Source organism: Pongo pygmaeus, chromosome 10 (genome assembly GCF_028885625.2).
Source record: "Pongo pygmaeus isolate AG05252 chromosome 10, NHGRI_mPonPyg2-v2.0_pri, whole genome shotgun sequence".
In the NCBI taxonomy this organism is placed as follows: Eukaryota; Metazoa; Chordata; class Mammalia; order Primates; family Hominidae; genus Pongo; species Pongo pygmaeus.
Genome location: NC_072383.2, coordinates 32,247,275 through 32,266,172, shown reverse-complemented (window position 1 = coordinate 32,266,172; position 18,898 = coordinate 32,247,275). Strand labels below are relative to the sequence as shown.

Below are 18,898 nucleotides of genomic sequence, written 5' to 3'. Positions count from 1 at the left end.
ATCCGCCAGCCTTGGCCTCCCAAAGTGCTGGGACTAGAGGCATGAGCCACCGTGCTGGCCTCCCTTAGTACCTTATGCATACTTTTTTTTTTTTTTAATTGAGATGGACTCTTGCTCTGCTGCCCAGGCTAGAGTGCAATGGCGCGATCTCGGCTGATTCTCCTGCCTCAGCCTCCTGAGTAGCTGGGATTACAGGCGGTCGCCACCATGCCTGGCTAATTTTTGTATTTTTAGTAGAGATGGGTTTCACCATGTTGGTCAGGCTGGTCTTGAACTCCTGACCTCGTGATCTGCCTGCCTCAGCCTCCCAAAGTGCTGGGATTACAGGCGTGAGCCACTGTGCCCAGCTGGTATTTACTTTTTATGTAACTGTTATGTCTCCCTCTTGGGGCTGGAAGCCCATTAAGGGTAGGAAGTATATTTTACTCTATTATTTTTTAGACAAGGTCTGGCTCTGTCACTCAGGCTGGAATGCAGTGGCACGATCACAGCTCACTACAACCTCTGCATTGTGGGCTCAAGCAGGGGGGTCTTCCCCCCTCAGCCTCCTGAGTAGCTGGGACTAAAAGCCCATGCCATCATGCCCCGATAATTTTTTAAAGTTTTTGTAGATACACAGTCTCTCTGTGTTGCCCAGGCTGCTCTCAAACACGGCCTCCTGCCATGGCCTCCCAAAGTGCTGGGATTATAGGTGTGAGCCAACACACCCAGTCTAGGAAGTATATTTTATAATATTGTATAACCTTATCATATAGCAGAGTATGTGCACAAATATATTAATTAATGATATTATGAAATAATATTATTACGAAAAACAACTCAAGCATATACTTTACTAATCGTGGGTCAGCTCTATAATCCTTATGTAATAAGAGCAGTCCATTTTGGATCAAATTTATGCAAAAATCTCCAGTGAGATTTCCAATGAGATTTCTTTTGTTTTTGTTTCTTTTTATTTATTTCCATTTTTGTTTGTTTCAACCCTATTAACTGATCTATTTATTACTATTATTTTTTGAGATGGAGTGTCGCTTGGTTGCCCAGGCTGGAGTGCAGTGGCACAGTCTCGGCTCACTGCAACCTCCACCTCCCAACTTCAAGCGATTCTCCTGCCTCAGCCTCCTGAGTAGCTGGGATTACAGGTGCCAGCCACCACGCCCAGCTAATTTTCGTATTTTTAGTAGAGACAGGGTTTCGACATGTTGGACAGGCTGGTCTCAAACTCCTAACCTCAGGTGATCCACCCGACTCAGCCTCCCAAAGTGCTGGGATTACCGGTGTGAGCCATGGCGCCTGGCCTGATCCAGTGAGATTTCTTATGATAATATGCAATATAAAACATTGAGAAAAGTGAAGCATCAGCTAATCTTACACACACACACGGGTTTTTGATCTTATAAGCGTATTTGGCTACTAGGCAGATATATCACCAAAAATGATTCCTTGAATAGGCAATTCCTCAGACTAGGAATATCAGCCTTTATGGTGCATATGTGGTCCGTCCTGTTTGACCACATTCCAGCCGTGGCCCCCTTAAGTCTCCTTCCTCTTCACATATCAATTCATTCTTTCTCAAAGCACTGCCAGTAGGATCTAGTCCTGTTTTACTATCTTACAAGTTAGAGAGAATTTGAGGGAGCCAAGGCAAACTCTTTATCCTTCCAATATATCGTACAATTTTTAAGCAGATGTAATCTGGATAAAATTAGGGTAACTTTGAAGGCTGTCTCAATGTTTATTAGAAACAAAAAAATAAAAAATAAAGAAGAAAAAAAAAGTAAGAAAATTAGAGTAACCTTCAAAGAAAAAGAAAGGCCAGGCTGGGTCTGGAGGCTCATGCCTGTAACTCCACTCCAGTCACTTTGGGAGACCGAAGTGGGCCGATTGCTTGAGCCCAGGAGTTCGAGACCAGTCTGGGCAATATAGCAAGACCCTGTCTGTACAAAAAATAATTAAAAATTAGCTGAACATGGTGGTGCATGATGCTTATAGTCCTAGCTACTTGGGAGGCTAAGGTCAGAGGATCTCATGAGCCTGGGAGGTGGAGGTTGCAGTGAGCCGTGATTGTGCCACTGCACTCCACCCTGGATGACAAAGCATGACCCTGTCTTAAAAAGAAAAAAAACAAAAAAGAAAAGAAAGCACAGAGCTATCCTGAAAGGGCAGCTGCTAGCCTAAGGGATGACCTGATAAGCCCGGTCTCCTCATTTCTTACGGCTGTTTCTGAGCACACCTTTGTGGCACCTTTTTTTTTTTTTTTTTGAAGACAGAGTCTTGCTCTGTCACCCAGGCTGGAACGCAGTGGTGGATCTCCGCTCACTGCAACCTCTGCCTCCTGGGTTCAAGCGATGCTCCTGCTTCCGCCTCCTGAGTAGCTGGGACTACAGGCGCTTGCTACCACGCCTGGCTAATTTTTGTATTTTTAGTAGAGGCGGGGTTTCACTACATTGGCCAGGCTGGTCTTGAACTCCTGACCTCAGGTGATCCACCCGCCTCACTCTCCCAAAGTGCTGGGATTACAGGCGTGAGCCACAGTGCCCAGCTGGCACCTTTAATCCTCGTAGTTCACCCACTAGCCACCCCCACATTGCTTAAACTACCTGATCCTCATAGTGTCTCCATTACCCAAACACTTACACTTAGACTTTTCTTCCAGTAAAGGCACTCTGATTCCATATTTGGATTTATAAAAATAATTAATGATTATGGGTAAGTCAACAAATACTTATAAGGTATCTGCTTTTTCTCTTTTCTTTTCTTTCTTTTTAATTTTTTATTATTATTTTTTGAGACAGAGTCTTACTTTCACCCAGCCTGGAGTGCAGTGGCTCGATCTTGGTTCACTGCAACCTCTGCCTCCCGGGTTCAAGCAATTCTCCTGCCTCAGCCTCCCGAGTAGCTGGGACTACAGGTGCATGCCACCACGCCCAGCTAATTTTTTTTGTATTTTGTTGTAGAGACGGGGGTTTCACTGTGTTAGCCAGGATGGTCTTGATCTCGTGATCCGCCTGCCTCGGCCTCCCAAAGTGCTGGGATTACAGGTGTGAGCCACCGCGCCCAGCTTTTTTTTTTTTTTTGAGACAGGGTATTGCTTTGTCACCCACATTGGAGTGCAGTAATGCCATCACAGCTCATTGCAGTCTCGATCCCCTGGGCTCAAGCAATCCTTCCGCTTCAGCCCCACAAGCAGCTGGGACTACAGGTGTGCACCACCATGCCCGGCTAATTTTTGTGCTTTTTGTAGAGACGAGGTTTCACCATGTTGCCCAGGCTGGTCTGGAACTCCTGAGCTCAAGGGATCCACCTGCCTCAGCCTCCTAAAGTGTTGGGATTACAGACGTGAGCCACCGTGCCCCACCTGGCATTTGCTATTTGAAGGCACTATGGAAATTCAAAGATGAATCAAGCTTGGATGAAGCTAGCTGTCCTAAGCCCTTGGTGTGCATCGGCAACAACTATGCAGGTTTAAAAATATGCAGATAGCCAGGTACCAAGTGTAGAAATTCAGATTCCTTCAGTCTGTGACATAAATGTGTTTTAAAAGTTCACAGGTGGTTTTTATGCCATCTATGGATTGAAATGATTAGAGTCAGCTCTCATTCTCATATAGAGATGTGAGGCTATACACAGATAAATGAAACATAAAGTAGAAACTAATATGTGCTTTCAGAGGCACTCACCAAGTGTTAGAAGAGTTGAGAGGAAGAAAGTATTGCTTCCTGTTTGAGCGATTAGGGCGAAGTCCATGGAGTAAAGTGGAATGAATTCAGAATGAACCAGGTCAGGAGGTGAGGTTTCTTATCTCATCTCCATCACTAATTTATGACACATGTGACACTGAATAAGCTTCGTAACTGTAAAGGCCCATTTTTTCCTATGTAAATAGGAAAGACCAGCATCTATGTCAGGATTCTTGTGAAGATTATTGTGAAGGAAGATAAAATATGTGGGTGCGCAGAGTGATGCTGGATCCAGAGCTGGCGATCAATCCATGACCATTACTGACGTGAGCTGGCATTCGAGTCAGGCCTCGAAGGATGGGTGGGATTTAAACATTCAAAGATGAGGGGGAAGAGAGTTCTGGGTAGAGGAAAGAAGAGCTTTTATGGACTTCTTGGTTGCATATTTATTTATATAAGTAGGTACTATTTACATGAGCAGGTAGTGTACAAGATACTGTGGAAGCTTTAAAGCCAAACCAGATGTGAATCCTGGGTTCAAGAAGCTAACATTACCTTAGTAATTCATTTGTTAAACTAATACAAACACCGTTTAAAAAAAATACTGTTGCTTGTATTCCTAATGTGCTCTGTGTGTGTGTGTTTGAATTAATAGAGACAAGGTCTCACTATGTTGGCCAGGGTGGTCTTTGAACTTATGGCCTCAAGCAATCCTCCTGCCTCAGCCTCCTCAAGTGCAGGGATTACAGGCATGAGCCATCACGCCCAGCCTACATATTTTAATAGGGTTTTTTTCTACCTTTAAGTATTTTTATATTACTGGCTGGGTGTGGTGGCTCACACCTGTAATCCCAGCACTTTGGGAGGCCGAGGCGGGCAGATCACCTGAGGTCAGGAGTTTGAGACCAGCCTGGCCAACATGGCAAAACTCCATCTCTACTAAAAATACAAAAATTATCTGGGTGTGGTGGCAGGTGCCTGTAATTCTAGCTACTTGGGAGGCTGAGGCAGGTGAATCACTTGAACCTGGGAGGCGGAGGTTGCAGTGAGCTGAGCTTGCCCCACTGCACTCTAGCCTGGGCAACAAAAGTGAAACTTTGTCTCAGACTAAGAAAAAAAAAATTATATTACCAAAATGACCAAAGCTCCATAAAATCCCAAAGAGGGGGCCGGGGGTGGTGGTTCATGCCTGTAATCCCAGAACTCTGGGAGGCCGAGGTGGGCAGATCACCTGAGGTCAGGAGTTTGAAACCAGCCTGGCCAACATGGAAACCCTGTCTCTACTAAAAATACAAAAATTAACCGGGTGTGATGGCGGGCGCCTGTAATCCTAGTTACTTGGGAGGCTGAGGCAGGAGAACCACTTGAACCTGGGAGGCGGAGGTTGCAGTGAGCCGAGATTGCTGCCACTGCACTCCAGCCTGCGAGACAAGAGGGAAACTCTGTCTCAAAACAAATAAACAAACAAACAAACAAAAACCCGAAGTGGGTAAAATTATATGAAATAAAAGTAACTCCTTCCCACTTTCTTTCTTTTATCCTCAGAAGCAACTGTGATTAACACTGATATGTCTCCTCTCTGCAATCACTTTTTATGTGCAAACACATGACATATATGCATGTGTACATATATTACCTGTATGTATATATTACATGTATTCCTTTTTGCCCCTCAAATGAAATCACACTTTACCTACTGTTCTGCAGATTGCTTTTTTGTTTTGTTTTGCTTTTTTTTGAGACAGGGTCTCATTCTGTCCCCCAGGCTGGAGTGCAGTGGTGCAATCATGGCTCATTGCAACCTCCGCCTCCCACATTCAAGAGATCCTCCCACTACAGCCTCCCAAGTAGCTGGGACTATGGGCCTGCGCCATGTAGAAATGGGGTTTCACCATGTTGCCCAGGCTGGTCTCGAACTCCTGGGCTCGAACAATCCACTCACCTCGGCCTTCCAAAGTGCTGGGATTACAGTCACAAACCACCATGCCCAGCTTGCAAATTGCTTTTTTTTTTTGAGACAGAGTCTTGCTTTTGTTGCCCAGGCTGGAGTGCAATGGTGTGAGCTCGGCTCACCGCAACCTCCGCCTCCCGGGTTCAAGTGATTCTCCTGCCTCAGCCTTCTGAGCAGCTGGGATTACAGGCACGTGCCACTTTGTCCGGCTAATTTTGTATTTTTAGTAGAGACGGGGTTTCTCCATGTTGGTCAGGCTGGTCTTGAACTCCCGACTTCAGGTGATCTGCCTACCTCAGCCTCCCAAAGTGCTGGGATTACAGGTGTGAGCCACCGCGCCCTGCCTGCAAATTGTTTTTTATCCATTTAATATATTGTGACTATCTTTCTATGTCAGCATATATAAAGCAGACTTATTCTCTGTAACAGCAGTATAGAATTCCATTTTATAGGTGTTCCATCATTTAAAAAGTGGTCAATTCAATTTACATTAAAATAATGCATTAAGTGGCCAGGTGCGGTGGCTCACACCTATAATCCCGGCACTTTGGAAGAGGCCGAGGTGGGTGGATCATGAGATCAGGAGATTGAGACCATCCTGGCCAACATGGTGAAACCCGTCTCTATTAAACAAAATACAAAAATTAGCTGGGCGTGGTGGCAGGCACCTGTAGTCCTGGCTACTTGGGAGACTGAGGCAGGAGAATGGAGTGAACCTGGGAGGTGGAGCTTTCAGTGAGCCGAGATGGTGACACTGCACTCCAGCCTGGGAGACAGAGCAAGACTCCATCTCAAAAAAAAAAAAAAAAAAAAAAAAAAAAAAAAAAAAATGCATTTAGAAACAATTTTATTATTCTAAAACTATTATGAATGAAGTTCAGCATCTTTTTTTTTTTTTTGAGACGGAGTCTTACTCTGTCTCCAGGCTGGAGTGCAGTGGTGCAATCTCCGCTTACTACAACCTCTGCCTCCTGGGTTCAAACAATTCTCCTGCCTCAGCCTCCCAAGTAGCTGGGACTACAGGCGCATGCAAGCACGCCTAGCTAATTTTTGTATTTTTAGTAGAGACGAGGTTTCACCATGTTGGCCAGGATGGTCTTGATCTCTTGACCTCGTGATCTGCCCGCCTCAGCTTCCCAAAGTGCTGGGATTACAGGTGTGAGCCACTGCGCCTGGCCAGAACTATTATGAATAAAGTCCAGCATCTTCTTACATGTTTATTTCCATTTATATTCTTTTGGGTAAACTAATTTCACTGATACTTTATCACTTCTACTTTACTGATATTAAGAAATTATTGAGTCTGATGTGGTGGCTCATGACTGTAATCCCAGCATTTGGGAGGCCGAGGCAGGAGGATTGCTTGAGCCCCAGGATTTCAGGACCAGCCTAGTCAGCATGGGAAAAACTGTTTCTACAAAATATACAAAAATTAGCCTGGCATGATGGGACACACCTGTAGTCCCAGCTACTCCAGAGGCTGAGGTGGAAGGGTCACTTGAGGCTGGGAGGCAGAGGCCTCAGTGAGCCGAGGTTACGCCACTGTACTCCAGCCTGGGTGACAGAGCAAGACTCTGTCTCAAACAACAACAACAACAACTAAGAAATTATCCCTTTATCTTGCAGTGTTTTTTTTTTTTTTAATCGTTTGACTTTTTGGTCTTTATATGGTATTTTCTCCTATTTTACAAATTTTATATTTTTATGTAGTTAAATTTATTAATCTTTTAAGTCCTTTGAGTTCCCTCACTCCATGTTAAAAACATTATTTGATATAAATATTTAATTTTTGAGACAGGGTCTCGCCATGTTGCCCAAGCTGGCCTTGCACTTGTGGGCTCAAACCATCCTCTCACCTCAGCCTCCCGAGTAGCTGGGACTACAGGCATGTGCCACCACACCCAGATAATTTTTGGATTTTTTGTAGAGATGGCATTTTGTCATGTTGCCCAGGCTGGTCTCGAACACCTGAACTCTAGTGATCTGCCTACCTTGGCCTCCCAAAGCGCTGGGATTACAGGTGTGAGCCACCATGCCTGGCTGAAAGTTTTTAAATTAACTGTCAGCAATATATTAAGTTCTCCTGGCCAGGCATGGTGGCTCACACTTGTAATCCTAAGACTTTGGGAGGCTGAGGTGGGAGGGTTGCTTGAGGCCAGGAGTTGGAAACCAGCCTGGGCAACATAGCAAGATCCCGTCTCTACAAAAAATATAATAATTAATTAGCTGGGTGTGGTGGTGCGTGCCTTTAGTCGCAGCTACTCTGGAGGCTAAGTCAGAAGGACCACTTGAGCCCAGGAATTGGAGGCTGCAGTGAGCTATGATTGTGCCACTGCAGTCCAGCCTGGGTGACAGGGTGAGATGTTGTCACTAAAAAAAATTAAATCAATAAATAAATTCTTCCAGATTCCTCAATATTTTATCACCAAAGCTTTTAGAACTGGCAATGCAGCATGTTTCTTTGACTATTATGTGTCCACTCGTTCACTTGTTCATCATCTGTTGATGATTGTAGCATGCTTGCCTTTAGTAATGCCTTGAATAGTTAGAACAGTGGGTTTTCCAGGAAGTGAACTCTATGTCTGGGGGATCAACTTCTTTTTTTCTTTCTTCTTCTTCTTCTCCTTCTTCTTCTTCCACTTCTTCCTTTTTTTTCTTTTTTTTTTTTGAAACAGAGTCTTGCTCTGTCACCCAGGCTGAAGTGTGGTGGTGCTATCATAGGTCACTGCAACCTCAAACCCCTGGGCTCAAGCGATCCTCCTTCCTTGGCCTCCCAAAGTGTTGAGATTACAAGCCTGAGACATTGCACCTGGCCTAGGGATAGCAGTGGGGATCAACTTCTTACTGACATTTAGAAAACTAAATTTTGGTAGAAGAAACATACATTGATTAAACCATTTGTAACCTAATTATAGGGGTTCATCTCTGAGGTATGCTTTTGGCATGCAATTACGTCCAACTCCAATGTAACTTCCAAATTCACAGGGCTTAAATCTCTGTCTCCAACACCTGACATCATCTTTTCCCTCAAACGGGACTCATTTGCAATCTTTTATTCTGACTTTTATTTAGTCAAAGACACGTTTTTTTCTCTTAGTCATGTCTTTTTCTAACACCCGTCGTTCCTGAAGTTGCCACTGGTTCAACACTCTTTCCCTCTCTCCCACTTCTCCATCGAATCCTACTAATATCTCAATGTCACTTCCTCAAAGAAGCCTTCTCTTACTTCCAGATTAGATCTGATCCCCTTGCCGTACATGGTTAAGTCCCCGGTACTTACTTTTTTTTCTTTTATTTCTCACACTTTATTCTGTGGCCACAGTAATGTGAACACCTCATGACCTTGAGACATTATTGATGGTACCACTAGTTTATTCCGTGCAATCAAAGATTCATAAAATTCAACAGGAGTTTAGAGAGGTTAGCTAGCTTCATATTGTAAGTAATGCAATTCATTGAATGAATTTTTAAAAGGATTATCTTGATTTTATCTGTTTGTTTAGTGATGAGGAGTTGCCTTTGGAAGTATCCTGAACCATCCTTGGACTATTTGTATATTTGGGAAATGTTATCATGTTTAGCATCATTCTTTTGATTTTCAAGACTAATTTTGTTCCAAAGGATAAAACAACAAGTCCATCCCTCTACTAAGGACAATCCTTCAGATAGTCAAAGATTGCCCTCTTAATCGAAACACAGCCTTCCTTCTATTATTGCTTTTATGCTATGGTTTCCATCCTTCTTCATTGTCCTGATTTACCCTCCTGTGAACTCATTCTAGTTTTTCAATGTTCTTCTTAACGAAAAACTATTTTTGTTACTGGTAATTTTATTCTTTAAAAGCATGCTGGCCGGGTGCAGTGGCTCATGCCTGTAATCCCAGCACTTTGGGAGGCTGAGGCGGGTAGATCACCAGAGGTCAGGAGTTTGAGACCAGCCTGGCCAACATGGTGAAACCCTGTCTCTATTAAAAATACAAAAATTAGCCAGGTGCAAAAATTAGTGGCGCGCGCCTGTAGTCCCAGCTATTCGGGAGGCTGAGGCAGGAGAATCGCTTGAACCTGGGAGGCAGAGGTTGCAGTGAGCCAAGATCATGCCATTGCACCCCAGCCTGGGCAACAAGAGCAAAACTCTGTCTCAAAAATAAATAAATAAATAAATAAATAAATAAATAAATATAAATAAATAAAATAAAATCATGCTGTTCAAATGTCATAAGATACTATTATAAAACTTAAGATCTCTATAAGTTCAGGATACTCTAAGAATAAGTTTTTGATAATTCTTTAAGCTTTTATGTCCAGAAATTTGAAAAGTTAATTCTGATTAAGTAATAAATAACTTTTTCTGGCAGCTGTTGACACTTGTTGGAGGATTGGGGTAACTTAGATGGCATAATCCAGGCTATACCTTCGAGTGTAAACTTATCTGTCTTGCTCTGACCGCTTGCTATTTGAACTTCAAAGAGATTTAAACAAATTAATAAAACACTGTACTTGTTTTGTTGTGAGAAAAAGAGGAACCAAACCCTATGCTTAATAATAATCATCAGCTCTTTCCTGGGCTTGGCAAACATGTTTTCATGTGGTTGGTACCAGCCGCTGATGAGGGTATCTGTCTTTATTTTAAAAACAATCATTAGTTTGTCATTACAAACATGACTAAATTGCTAGCAATGTCCTTCATAATCAAGCAAGATTTGTCCTCTTCTACAATCCTTTATATATAATTTATCCTCCATTCCAAGAATATTAAATTCTAAAGTTGCTGACAATAAATCTCAAAAGAAGGCAACACATTCTACAGAAGAAAAAGGAGCAAATAAAATAGAATTATATAGAAATGAATTAGAGAGGCTTGAGCCCCTCGAGTTCTGAAATGATTTCACTATCTGGCACATAGTGATGATCATTAAATGTTTGCTAGAGGGACGAAAATTCAAGCATTAGGGATAATTCTACAGTAAGACATACATTATAAGCAAAGTAGTTAGCTTTCAACTTCAAAATGTTTGAAAACTACTTATGAGTTCAACATAGCATTGTAGTCATTAAAAAATACTCAGGGCAGGGTGTGGTGGCTCACGCCTGTAATCCTAGCACTTTGGGAGGCCAAGGTGGGTGAATTACCTGAGGTCGGGAGTTTGAGACCAGCCTGACTAACATGGGGAATCCCCGTCTCTACTAAAAATACAAAATTAGCCGGGCATGGAGGCTCGTGCCTGTAATCCCAGCTACTCGGAAGGCTGAGGCAGGAGAATCGCTTGAACCCGGGAGGTGGAGGTTGTGGTGAGCCGAGATCATGCCATTGCACTCCAGCCTGGGCAACAAGAACAAAACTCCTTCTCAAAAAAACAAACAAAAACAAAACAAAACAAAACAAAAACCCGCAGATATTTTCCTAGCATGATGTAATTCAATCTCTTGTAATACAAATTGATATATTATAAATTACTTCTTATATTTCTTTCTTTCCTTTTTCACGTTGAAAAATTCACTTGGGCAATTTAGGTAGTAGTATTTAAAAGTAGCCCATACATGAGCTATTGGGCCTGGGTAGGGCCATCCGTAATGACGTGTTCAAGCAAAAAAATGGACAAAAGAACCTTTGGAATGCACTTGGTTGTTCAAAAATAGCAGGTGGTTGCTTTAAAAAAAAAGACTATGGAATTCAGATTTTTCTTTAAGAATTTTGTTTATTGCAATAGGATTATCAAAGAAAAATTAAAAAATAATAAAAAAATTTAAAAAAAGAATTTTGTAGCTACCCTTCCTAAAAAACTTACCCAGATTACTTCTTGACCTATACTTTGAGAGCAGAGGAAGTCTAGCTACATTAACTCAGTAGCTCTGCAACTTCTAGGTACTTTTTTACCTGAACAGTATATCCTAAGTACTGTAATTCCTGCATTGCTTGCACATTTGAGTTTATTATTCCATCCCTGTATTACAGTAAATATTCTTTTTTTTTTTTTTTGAGATGGAATCTCACTCTGTTACCCAGGCTGGAGTGCAGTGGCGACCTCGGCTCACTGCAACCTCTGCCTCCCGGATTCAAGCAATTCTCCTGCCTCAGCCTCCCAAGTAGCTGAGATTACAGGCATGTGCCACCATGCCCAGCTAATTTTTTTGTATTTTTAGTAGAGACAAGGTTTCACCATATTGGCCAGGCTGGTCTCGAACTCCTAACCTTGTGATCCACCCACCTCAACCTCCCAAAGTGCTGGGATTACAGGCACGAGCCACCGCGCTCGGCTGCAATAAATATTCTTTACATAAACTTTCAAGAGAAAAAGCATTCAAGGTATATGTGTGTGTGTGTGTACATACTTATATATATGTATATATATACTCCTGTAAACCATAATTGGAGTTTAAAAAATATTGTTATGGTATTTGCAATTTTCTTTCTTTTCTTTTCTTTTTTTTTTTTTTTGAGATGGAGTCTCGCTCTGTCACCCAGGTTGGAGTGCAGTGGTGTGATTTCAGCTCACTGCAACCTCTGCCTCCTGGGTTCAAGCAATTCTCCTGCCTCAGCCTCCCAAGTAGCTAGGACTACAGGCGTGCACCACCATGCCCGGCTAATTTTTTGTATTTTTAGTAGAGACAGGGTTTCACCATGCTGTCCAGACTGGTCTCGAACTCCTGACCTTGTGATTCACCCGCCTCGTCCTCCCAAAGTGCTGGGATTACAGGCATAAGCCACCGTGCCTGGCCAGTATTTGCAGTTTTCATACCTTCAGAGGCATATAATAATTTGAAATTATTTTTGGAAGATCTGTCATAAGCCAAATAAATATTTGAGACAACCCATGACAACTGTTAAAATTCTCTTTAGAATGAAGGCAGAAATTTATGATTAGGGTCCAATTTGCCACCAGCAGAACACAGAAACAGCTATTAAGCTTATTCATTTTTATTGTCATAAGGACAAGGATGGCATCATATCAACCAATGTGACCACTATAACTTCCAAACTCATTTTAGGTCAAATGCAAAAATTGTAAACTAAAGTTTTGATTAGTGATAAACCTATAAGAACCTTAAAAATGTTCATTAATTTTTTAAAATTATATTTATATATTTATTATTATTATTATTATTTTGAGACAGAGTTTAGCTCTTGTTGCCCAGGCTGGAGTGCAATGGCTTGATCTCGGCTCACCACAACCTCCATCTCCTGGATTCAAGGGATTCTCCTGCCTCAGCCTCCCGAGTAGCTAATAGGATTACAGGCATGTGCCACCACGCCCGGCTAATTTTGCATTTTTGGTAGAGACGGGGTTTCTCCATGTTGGTCAGGCTGCACTCAAACTCCCTACCTCAGGTAATTCACCCACATTGGCCTCCCAAAGTGCTGGGATTACAGGCGTGAGGCACTTCGCCTGGCCATTATCATTATTTTTTGAGACAAGAGTTTCACTCCGTCACCCAGGCTGGAGTGCAGTAGTGCAATTTCGGCTCACTGCAACCTCAGCCTCCCAGATTGAAGCGATTCTTGTGCCTTAGCCTCCCAAGTAGCTGGCATTACAGGTCTGCATGAAAATACCCAGCTAATTTATATATATATATATATATTTTTTTTTTGAGACGGGGTCTTGCTCTATTGTCCAGGCTGGAGTGCAGTGGTGTGATCTTGGCTCACTGCAACCTCCGCCTCTCAGGTTCAGGCGATTCTCCTGCCTCAGCCTCCTGAGTAGCTAAGATTACGGGCATGTGCCACCACACCTCAGCCTCTCGAGTAGCAGGGATTACAGTGCCACCATGCCCCGCTAATTTTTGTATTTTCAGTAGAGACAGGGGTTCACTATGTTGGCCAGGCTGGTCTTGAACTCCTGACCTCAGGTGATCCACGTGCCTTGGCTTCCCAAAGTGCTGGGATTACAGGTGTGAGCCACCATGCCCGGCTAATTTTTATATTTTTAGCAGAGGCAGGGTTTCACCACGTTGGCCAGGCTGGTCTCGAACTCCTGACCTCATGTGATCTGCCTGCCTTGGCCTCCCAAAGTACTAGGATTACAGGTGTGAGGCGCTGCACCCAGCCGTTTATTATATTAAAAAAAAAATTTTCCTAGCCAACGAATGCATGCAAGATGTCAGTATATATTATCTGATGTGCACTGTTTCAGGCACTGGAATACAAAAATGGGTAAGAAAGGCATAAAATCCTTGTCTTTAAGGAGCTCATATTTTAATGAGAGGTGTCCTTTTTCTTTCTGTTTTTTTTTTTTTTTTTTGACACAGAGTCTTGCTCTGTCACCCAGGCTGGGGTGCAGTGGCGCAATCTCTGCTCACTGCAACCTCTGCCTCCCAGGTTCAAGCGATTCTCCTGCTTCAGCCTCCCGAATAGCTGGGATTACAGGTGCCCGCCACCACGCCAGGCTATCTTTTCAGGTATTTATAATATAGTTTTCACATACAGTTACAGGAATAGTATGTTACAGAACCTAAAGAAAAAAAAGAAGTATTCGTTGAGGAGTTCAGAAGTGGGTTTATACCGTATATAATATACTAGGAATTGCCTGTTGAATTAAATTAACATTTCAGAAGTAACTATTTAAATCTGTATTGTTGACACTGCAGTGAAAGCAGCGAAACTTGTCAGCAGATGATTAAGTTTTATGGTTGATTTTCACACTTTTGTAGCTTGGGACCAATATCAAGTTTCTGGGAAAAACATCCTTCCTCTCTCCCCACCCTCTATCATTAACCCCGGGTTTCTGCCTGTTGGTGTTAAGTGTGTCCTTGGGACAAAGGCGAATCAATCATTCGGTTTTCATTTTCCTCTTATCAATCTGAGAAGAGTTACTTCAGTTTTTTTTTCTTCTGGAGTCTAGAAAGCGCTTAGATTGTTGAATTATTACATATTCTGCATTGAAAAGTCTGTACGTCACTCGTTATTTTTTCCATTCCCAAGACCACCAGTTAGTGGAATTATTTCTGGGTGAGTGGAACACCCTTTACAAGCTGCTAGAGGACGTATGCCTGCCTGTCCCTAGGTTATTGGCTTTCCATTGCCTAGTCTTTTAAAGAAAGCGGCACTGTTCCCACGGAAATTAACAATCATTCAATTCGGAGAGACTTGAAATCTTAAGGCCGAAGTGGAGAAAAAAACTGGATTGTTATGGGTTGGGTTACTATTTGAGAAGGGCAAGCGGGAGTTAGCGAATGGATAGGGTGTTAAAATGGGACTTTATTAAACGACTCATTACAACTGCACAAAAACTAAACCTTTGCTGGCCCCGGAGGATTTTTTTTTACAAGCTTCAAAAACCTAACTTCAAACAAAATTTAGGAAACGTGGGATTAGTATAAATTCAGTCTGGGTGCTTACAAGATCACCTCCTCTGTCACCGAAAGTGGGGACAGGTGTGAGAATTTTGCAAAAGCAGCTTTCAGAACAATTTTTCAGCGCTCAATGGTGCCCCTAACAACTTCGGGGGCGGAAAACACGCCAAGCAGCGCAGCCTTCCCCTCCGTTGCTAACCTTTCCCTTTCCCACCTCGCCACTCCCTCTCCGCCGCGGCCTGCAGCCGGGGGGCGTTTGTTTATGTGACGTCCGCCGTAGTAAGCAGTCACCGCCCCCGTCTCCCTCTGGCCGCCGCGTTTCCCGCGCCGCGGAGCTTCTCCCCTTAAAAGGACAATAGAGGCCTCGGGAGCGCGCGCGGTCGCCGGGACTTCTCCCCCTCCCAGCCAGCGACGTGCGCGCGCCCGTATGCAAATAAGTTCGATTCAAGAGAATTTTGTGCCGGGAGCCGCGCGTGCGCAGAGGGAAAGCGGAATCTACACCTTCCCGGCCAGCGGTAGCAACTGCAGAACTGCAGGAGACAATCTTTCTAGACAAGGCAGTTGAGGAGGAGGGAGCGCTCGAGGGGGACTGGCCTGGCGTGCACTCCGCACCTCGGGGACGTTATTGCGCGTGGAACGGCTGCTTTTGGAAGGTGAGTGACTCTCACCATGCTTCTAGTGCAAAACTGTCTCACGAGGCTTTGATTTCAGAGTGTTTTTTTTTTTCTCTCTCTTTTCACCTCCACCCACCTCCCCCCGTCCTTCCACATACACACAGGAAGTTTTGTCTTGGAGGTGGCATTGTTGGGAGCGCTGTTTTCGTGATCTTCAGACCCCAGGTTTTTTGGTACGCTCGTGTTTAATGTGTATTTATTAATTGGGGAGGGTATTTGAGGCAAACCGAAAGTCTCGGGGCGGGGGAAGTGAGTGGAGCCTGGGCATAATTGAGGAGTCGCCGGAGTTGAGGGATCCACGTTGAAGGTGACAATGACTTTTCTCCGCCGCAGTGTTCTCTCGCGGAAAGGAGCCCGGCGGCCGAAAGGCCCGAGAGGAAAGCGACTCGCTGGCCACCGCGCAGCGGCCGGGGTCGGTGAGTCCGAGTGGGCGCGAGGCGCGGGCAGGGTCGGGCGCCGTTGTGAGACCTCGTGGTTTAGTTGACTGCAGCCCCCGGACTAGGGTGGACAATAAACGCCATTCGCTCGGAAACTAAGTTGCCATCCGCTTCCGAGCTGGCGGCCGAGGGTCTTTAAATCGGCCTTTGGGGGTCAGTGCTGGGCTCTGCCGGAGCGCACGCTGCGTGGCGTTGTTTGCTCAACTCCGGAGGGATGCGGATGCGACAATGAGAGCAACACGCGGTCGCTTAAAAACAACCCGTCTTCCACTCGCCTACCCTCTTCGGACCGCGCCCAAGAGCGTCTGGTGTCCAGGGTGCCTTCGGAGCCCGAAGTTTTGCTGCCGGTGCGTTCACCTGTAGCGTAGGTGTGGGCGACACGGCGAGGGCTTCCCGTTTATGGGCGGCCGTCCCCGCTGTAAGATGGCCAGGGAAGCCAACTTGGCTGGAGACGGAGGCGGCGGCGTTGTCTACGCCGCGGGAGTCAGTGAACTCCGCAGGGCACTGCTTTTTGTGCTCTACGTGACAGACCACGTGCTTCGGGCTGCGACCCTGGTCCTTGTCCGAACGTCCAGCCCCGCGTGAGCCGTGGGATGCGGCCGCCGTCGGGCAGGTCCGGCCGGCAGGACAATGTGGTTTGCTGATGATGGCGTCTTGCCAGTTTAAAAAGCAGAGTGAAAGTCGCCAACTCTCCACCCGTGCGGGGCGGGTACTCCGGGCGTTTCTCATCAAGGACACTGCAAAACTTTGATTAAATGGGCCTGCTCCCGAGGGAAGGGCAGGGGGGCCAGGCTCCGGACTCTTCGGGGCGCGGGGTCCGGACCCCTACCCAGGGTGATCGTCCAGTGTCCGGCCCCTGCGAAACACTCCGACATCCCTGATGCTGCACGTAGGCAGCGCCCGGCTGGACAGAAAACAAAGGGCTGCATGTGCCCGTGCGGGCCCCCGGCGCTCGGGGCCGCTGCCTGGGCGTAGGGTCGTGCAGGTCGGAGGCCCTCGAAGTTCGGGCGAGTTTCGGGAGGGGCTTTTGTCCCTCAGTCCCCTCGTGGGGAAACTTTGGCGGCGCTACTTGTGCGAGGTGCCATGCTGGTGCGTAGGGAGGCGGCGTGCTTCCCCGCTCCGGGCGTGCGGGCGGGCGAGGGAGGCGGCAGTGCCCGGCGCTTCAGCCCTGGCGTCGGGGGTTGCGACGGCCGAGGGGTCCGGAGAGCTTGGTCCGGACTCCTCGGCCGGTTTCTCGTGGCCCGGGAGCCTGTGTCTGGGAGGTCTGTGGGTTCGCCTTTGAAGTCGAACTGTTGCCATGTTTGAATTACGTCAGGGCAAAGCCATGAGGAGGAACAAGCCCCGGCAGCGCGGCGTGCGGGAGGCGCGGCCTGCGGGAGGCGCCGGGCCGGGCGGGCGCGGGGCCCGTTGTTCCGGCGCAGGTGAGGGAGGCGGCGGCGAGCGACGCGGTTCACCTCCCGCTGCCCTCGCCCTTGCCCCGGCGAGCGGCCCCCGCAGGAACTTTCCTCCCGACGCGAGATGTCTTATTTACCAACAAATCCACCAGGGAGCATTCTTATTTGCTGGCTCGGCGTCTCTCTCGGCAGTCACCGGAGTGCCCGAGGGGGAAGCGCGATTTACGGAAGGTGGGGACCCGAGGGCCCTGGGAGGAGCGGGGAGGCATTTTACTGCTTTCGGGGAAACGGGCGAGGGCGGCGAGCACCTCCTCCCCAGCCGAGCTGTGGCCCGCAAGTCCAGGGGACCCAGCTCCGACGACGCCCGATAAACCACCGTGGGGAAGTTCCGGGGATCCCAGTTGCCCTACTAAGGGAAGTGAGGACTGTGGGCGAATCATTCGTGCGACCAGTTTCTTTGTGTGTTTCTAGGGGGTGGGGGGAGCGGGGAGGGGCAAGGTTTGTTTTGGTGTGGGGGGAGTTGGTTTCTTGAGGTGGTAGGGCGGTGCAGTTTGTTCTGGTAACTATGACCCTAGTCAGTTTCTTTGTTTTTATTTTCTTCCTGTAACCTTCCATTACTTCAGGCACTCGAAAGATTAGGAATTACTGTTGAGTTAAACAGGGACCCTATCCGAGACAGTTTTACCCCAGCAATCCTTTCTCCCCCTCCTTAGGTTGTCCTAAGGAGGGTTAAGAAAAGCTTTTCTTTTTCTTTTAATAATTTAAAAATGAATTTGACCTTGTTATTCAGAGTACGCTAAAAGCACCTGTTTTTGAACTGGAATTTGCCAGACTTGAAAAGCCTTTTAATATTTTATGTCGCAAAATTGAACACATTTAGTTGCCCAATCTAAATTAAAGTCTGGGAGTTTGTTTCTGGTGGAGTTCCGGAGAAAACCCTCATGGCATTTAAAGTATTTATATAATGATTTTGGGAAGGGGGATCTTTTTTAGCCGAAAGGTATGCGTGACTCAGTGTTTGGTGGTTATTCACTGCCTTATCTTAGGATGACCTTGAAGAAGCAAATGTTTAGGGAGTTGGGCCTTCTGGAAACATATTGTAAGGAGGCTGAGGAGCTGGCTGGGGAGGAAGCTGCTCAGGAAGATGACACAGGGTAACGGCTAGCTTCTTTCTAGATCCCTTGAACTGAGGTTGACCTTCTGGTTACCTCTCCTAGATTTTTATTTTCAAACTAACCTTTTTTTTTTTTTTGTATGTGGACCCAGGCATAGCTCAAAAATTATGCTGGTTTGACACATGGATGCTTCTTTGGTATTTGGGGTTTGCCTGTAGTCTAGACATCCGATACCCACCACCGTATCTGTTGCTTCTTTCCTGATTTCTCTTGCATTTGAATCACGTTTAAGGCCTAGAATCTAAGTGATCATTACTAGGAAATAATACCCTTGAATGCGCCTGCCCCCACACACCAAAA

At 45.7% G+C, this 18,898-nt stretch overlaps 2 protein-coding genes across 6 annotated transcripts in view; one reads left to right on the top strand and one right to left on the bottom strand.

The window, feature by feature from the left end:
• The first annotated feature begins 15,416 nt into the window (after positions 1–15,416).
• SINHCAF (SIN3-HDAC complex associated factor) overlaps positions 15,417–18,898 on the top strand; it is a 45,801-nt gene continuing 42,319 nt past the window's right edge. The window contains exons 1-3 of one of the 5 annotated variants that reach the window (XM_063672557.1): positions 15,479–15,571; positions 15,697–15,765; positions 15,926–16,008. The gene's annotated coding sequence lies outside the window, so the exon portion shown is untranslated. Of the gene's footprint in view, positions 15,572–15,696; positions 15,766–15,925; positions 16,009–17,397; positions 17,655–18,898 lie in introns of those variants that run through there. The other 4 variants (XM_063672558.1, XM_054442506.2, XM_063672559.1 and 1 more) reach the window with 4 other exon arrangements.
• Positions 15,777–17,381, bottom strand: LOC129009505 (uncharacterized). Its single transcript, XM_054442511.2, has one exon. It carries the CDS (start codon positions 16,756–16,758, stop codon positions 16,279–16,281), a length of 480 nt encoding a protein of 159 aa, XP_054298486.1. The 5' UTR covers positions 16,759–17,381; the 3' UTR covers positions 15,777–16,278.

Excerpts from the sequence above, each read along its gene's own strand:
- LOC129009505 (XM_054442511.2), bottom strand. The coding sequence starts at position 16,758 with ATGAGAAACGCCCGGAGTACCCGCCCCGCACGGGTGGAGAGTTGGCGA.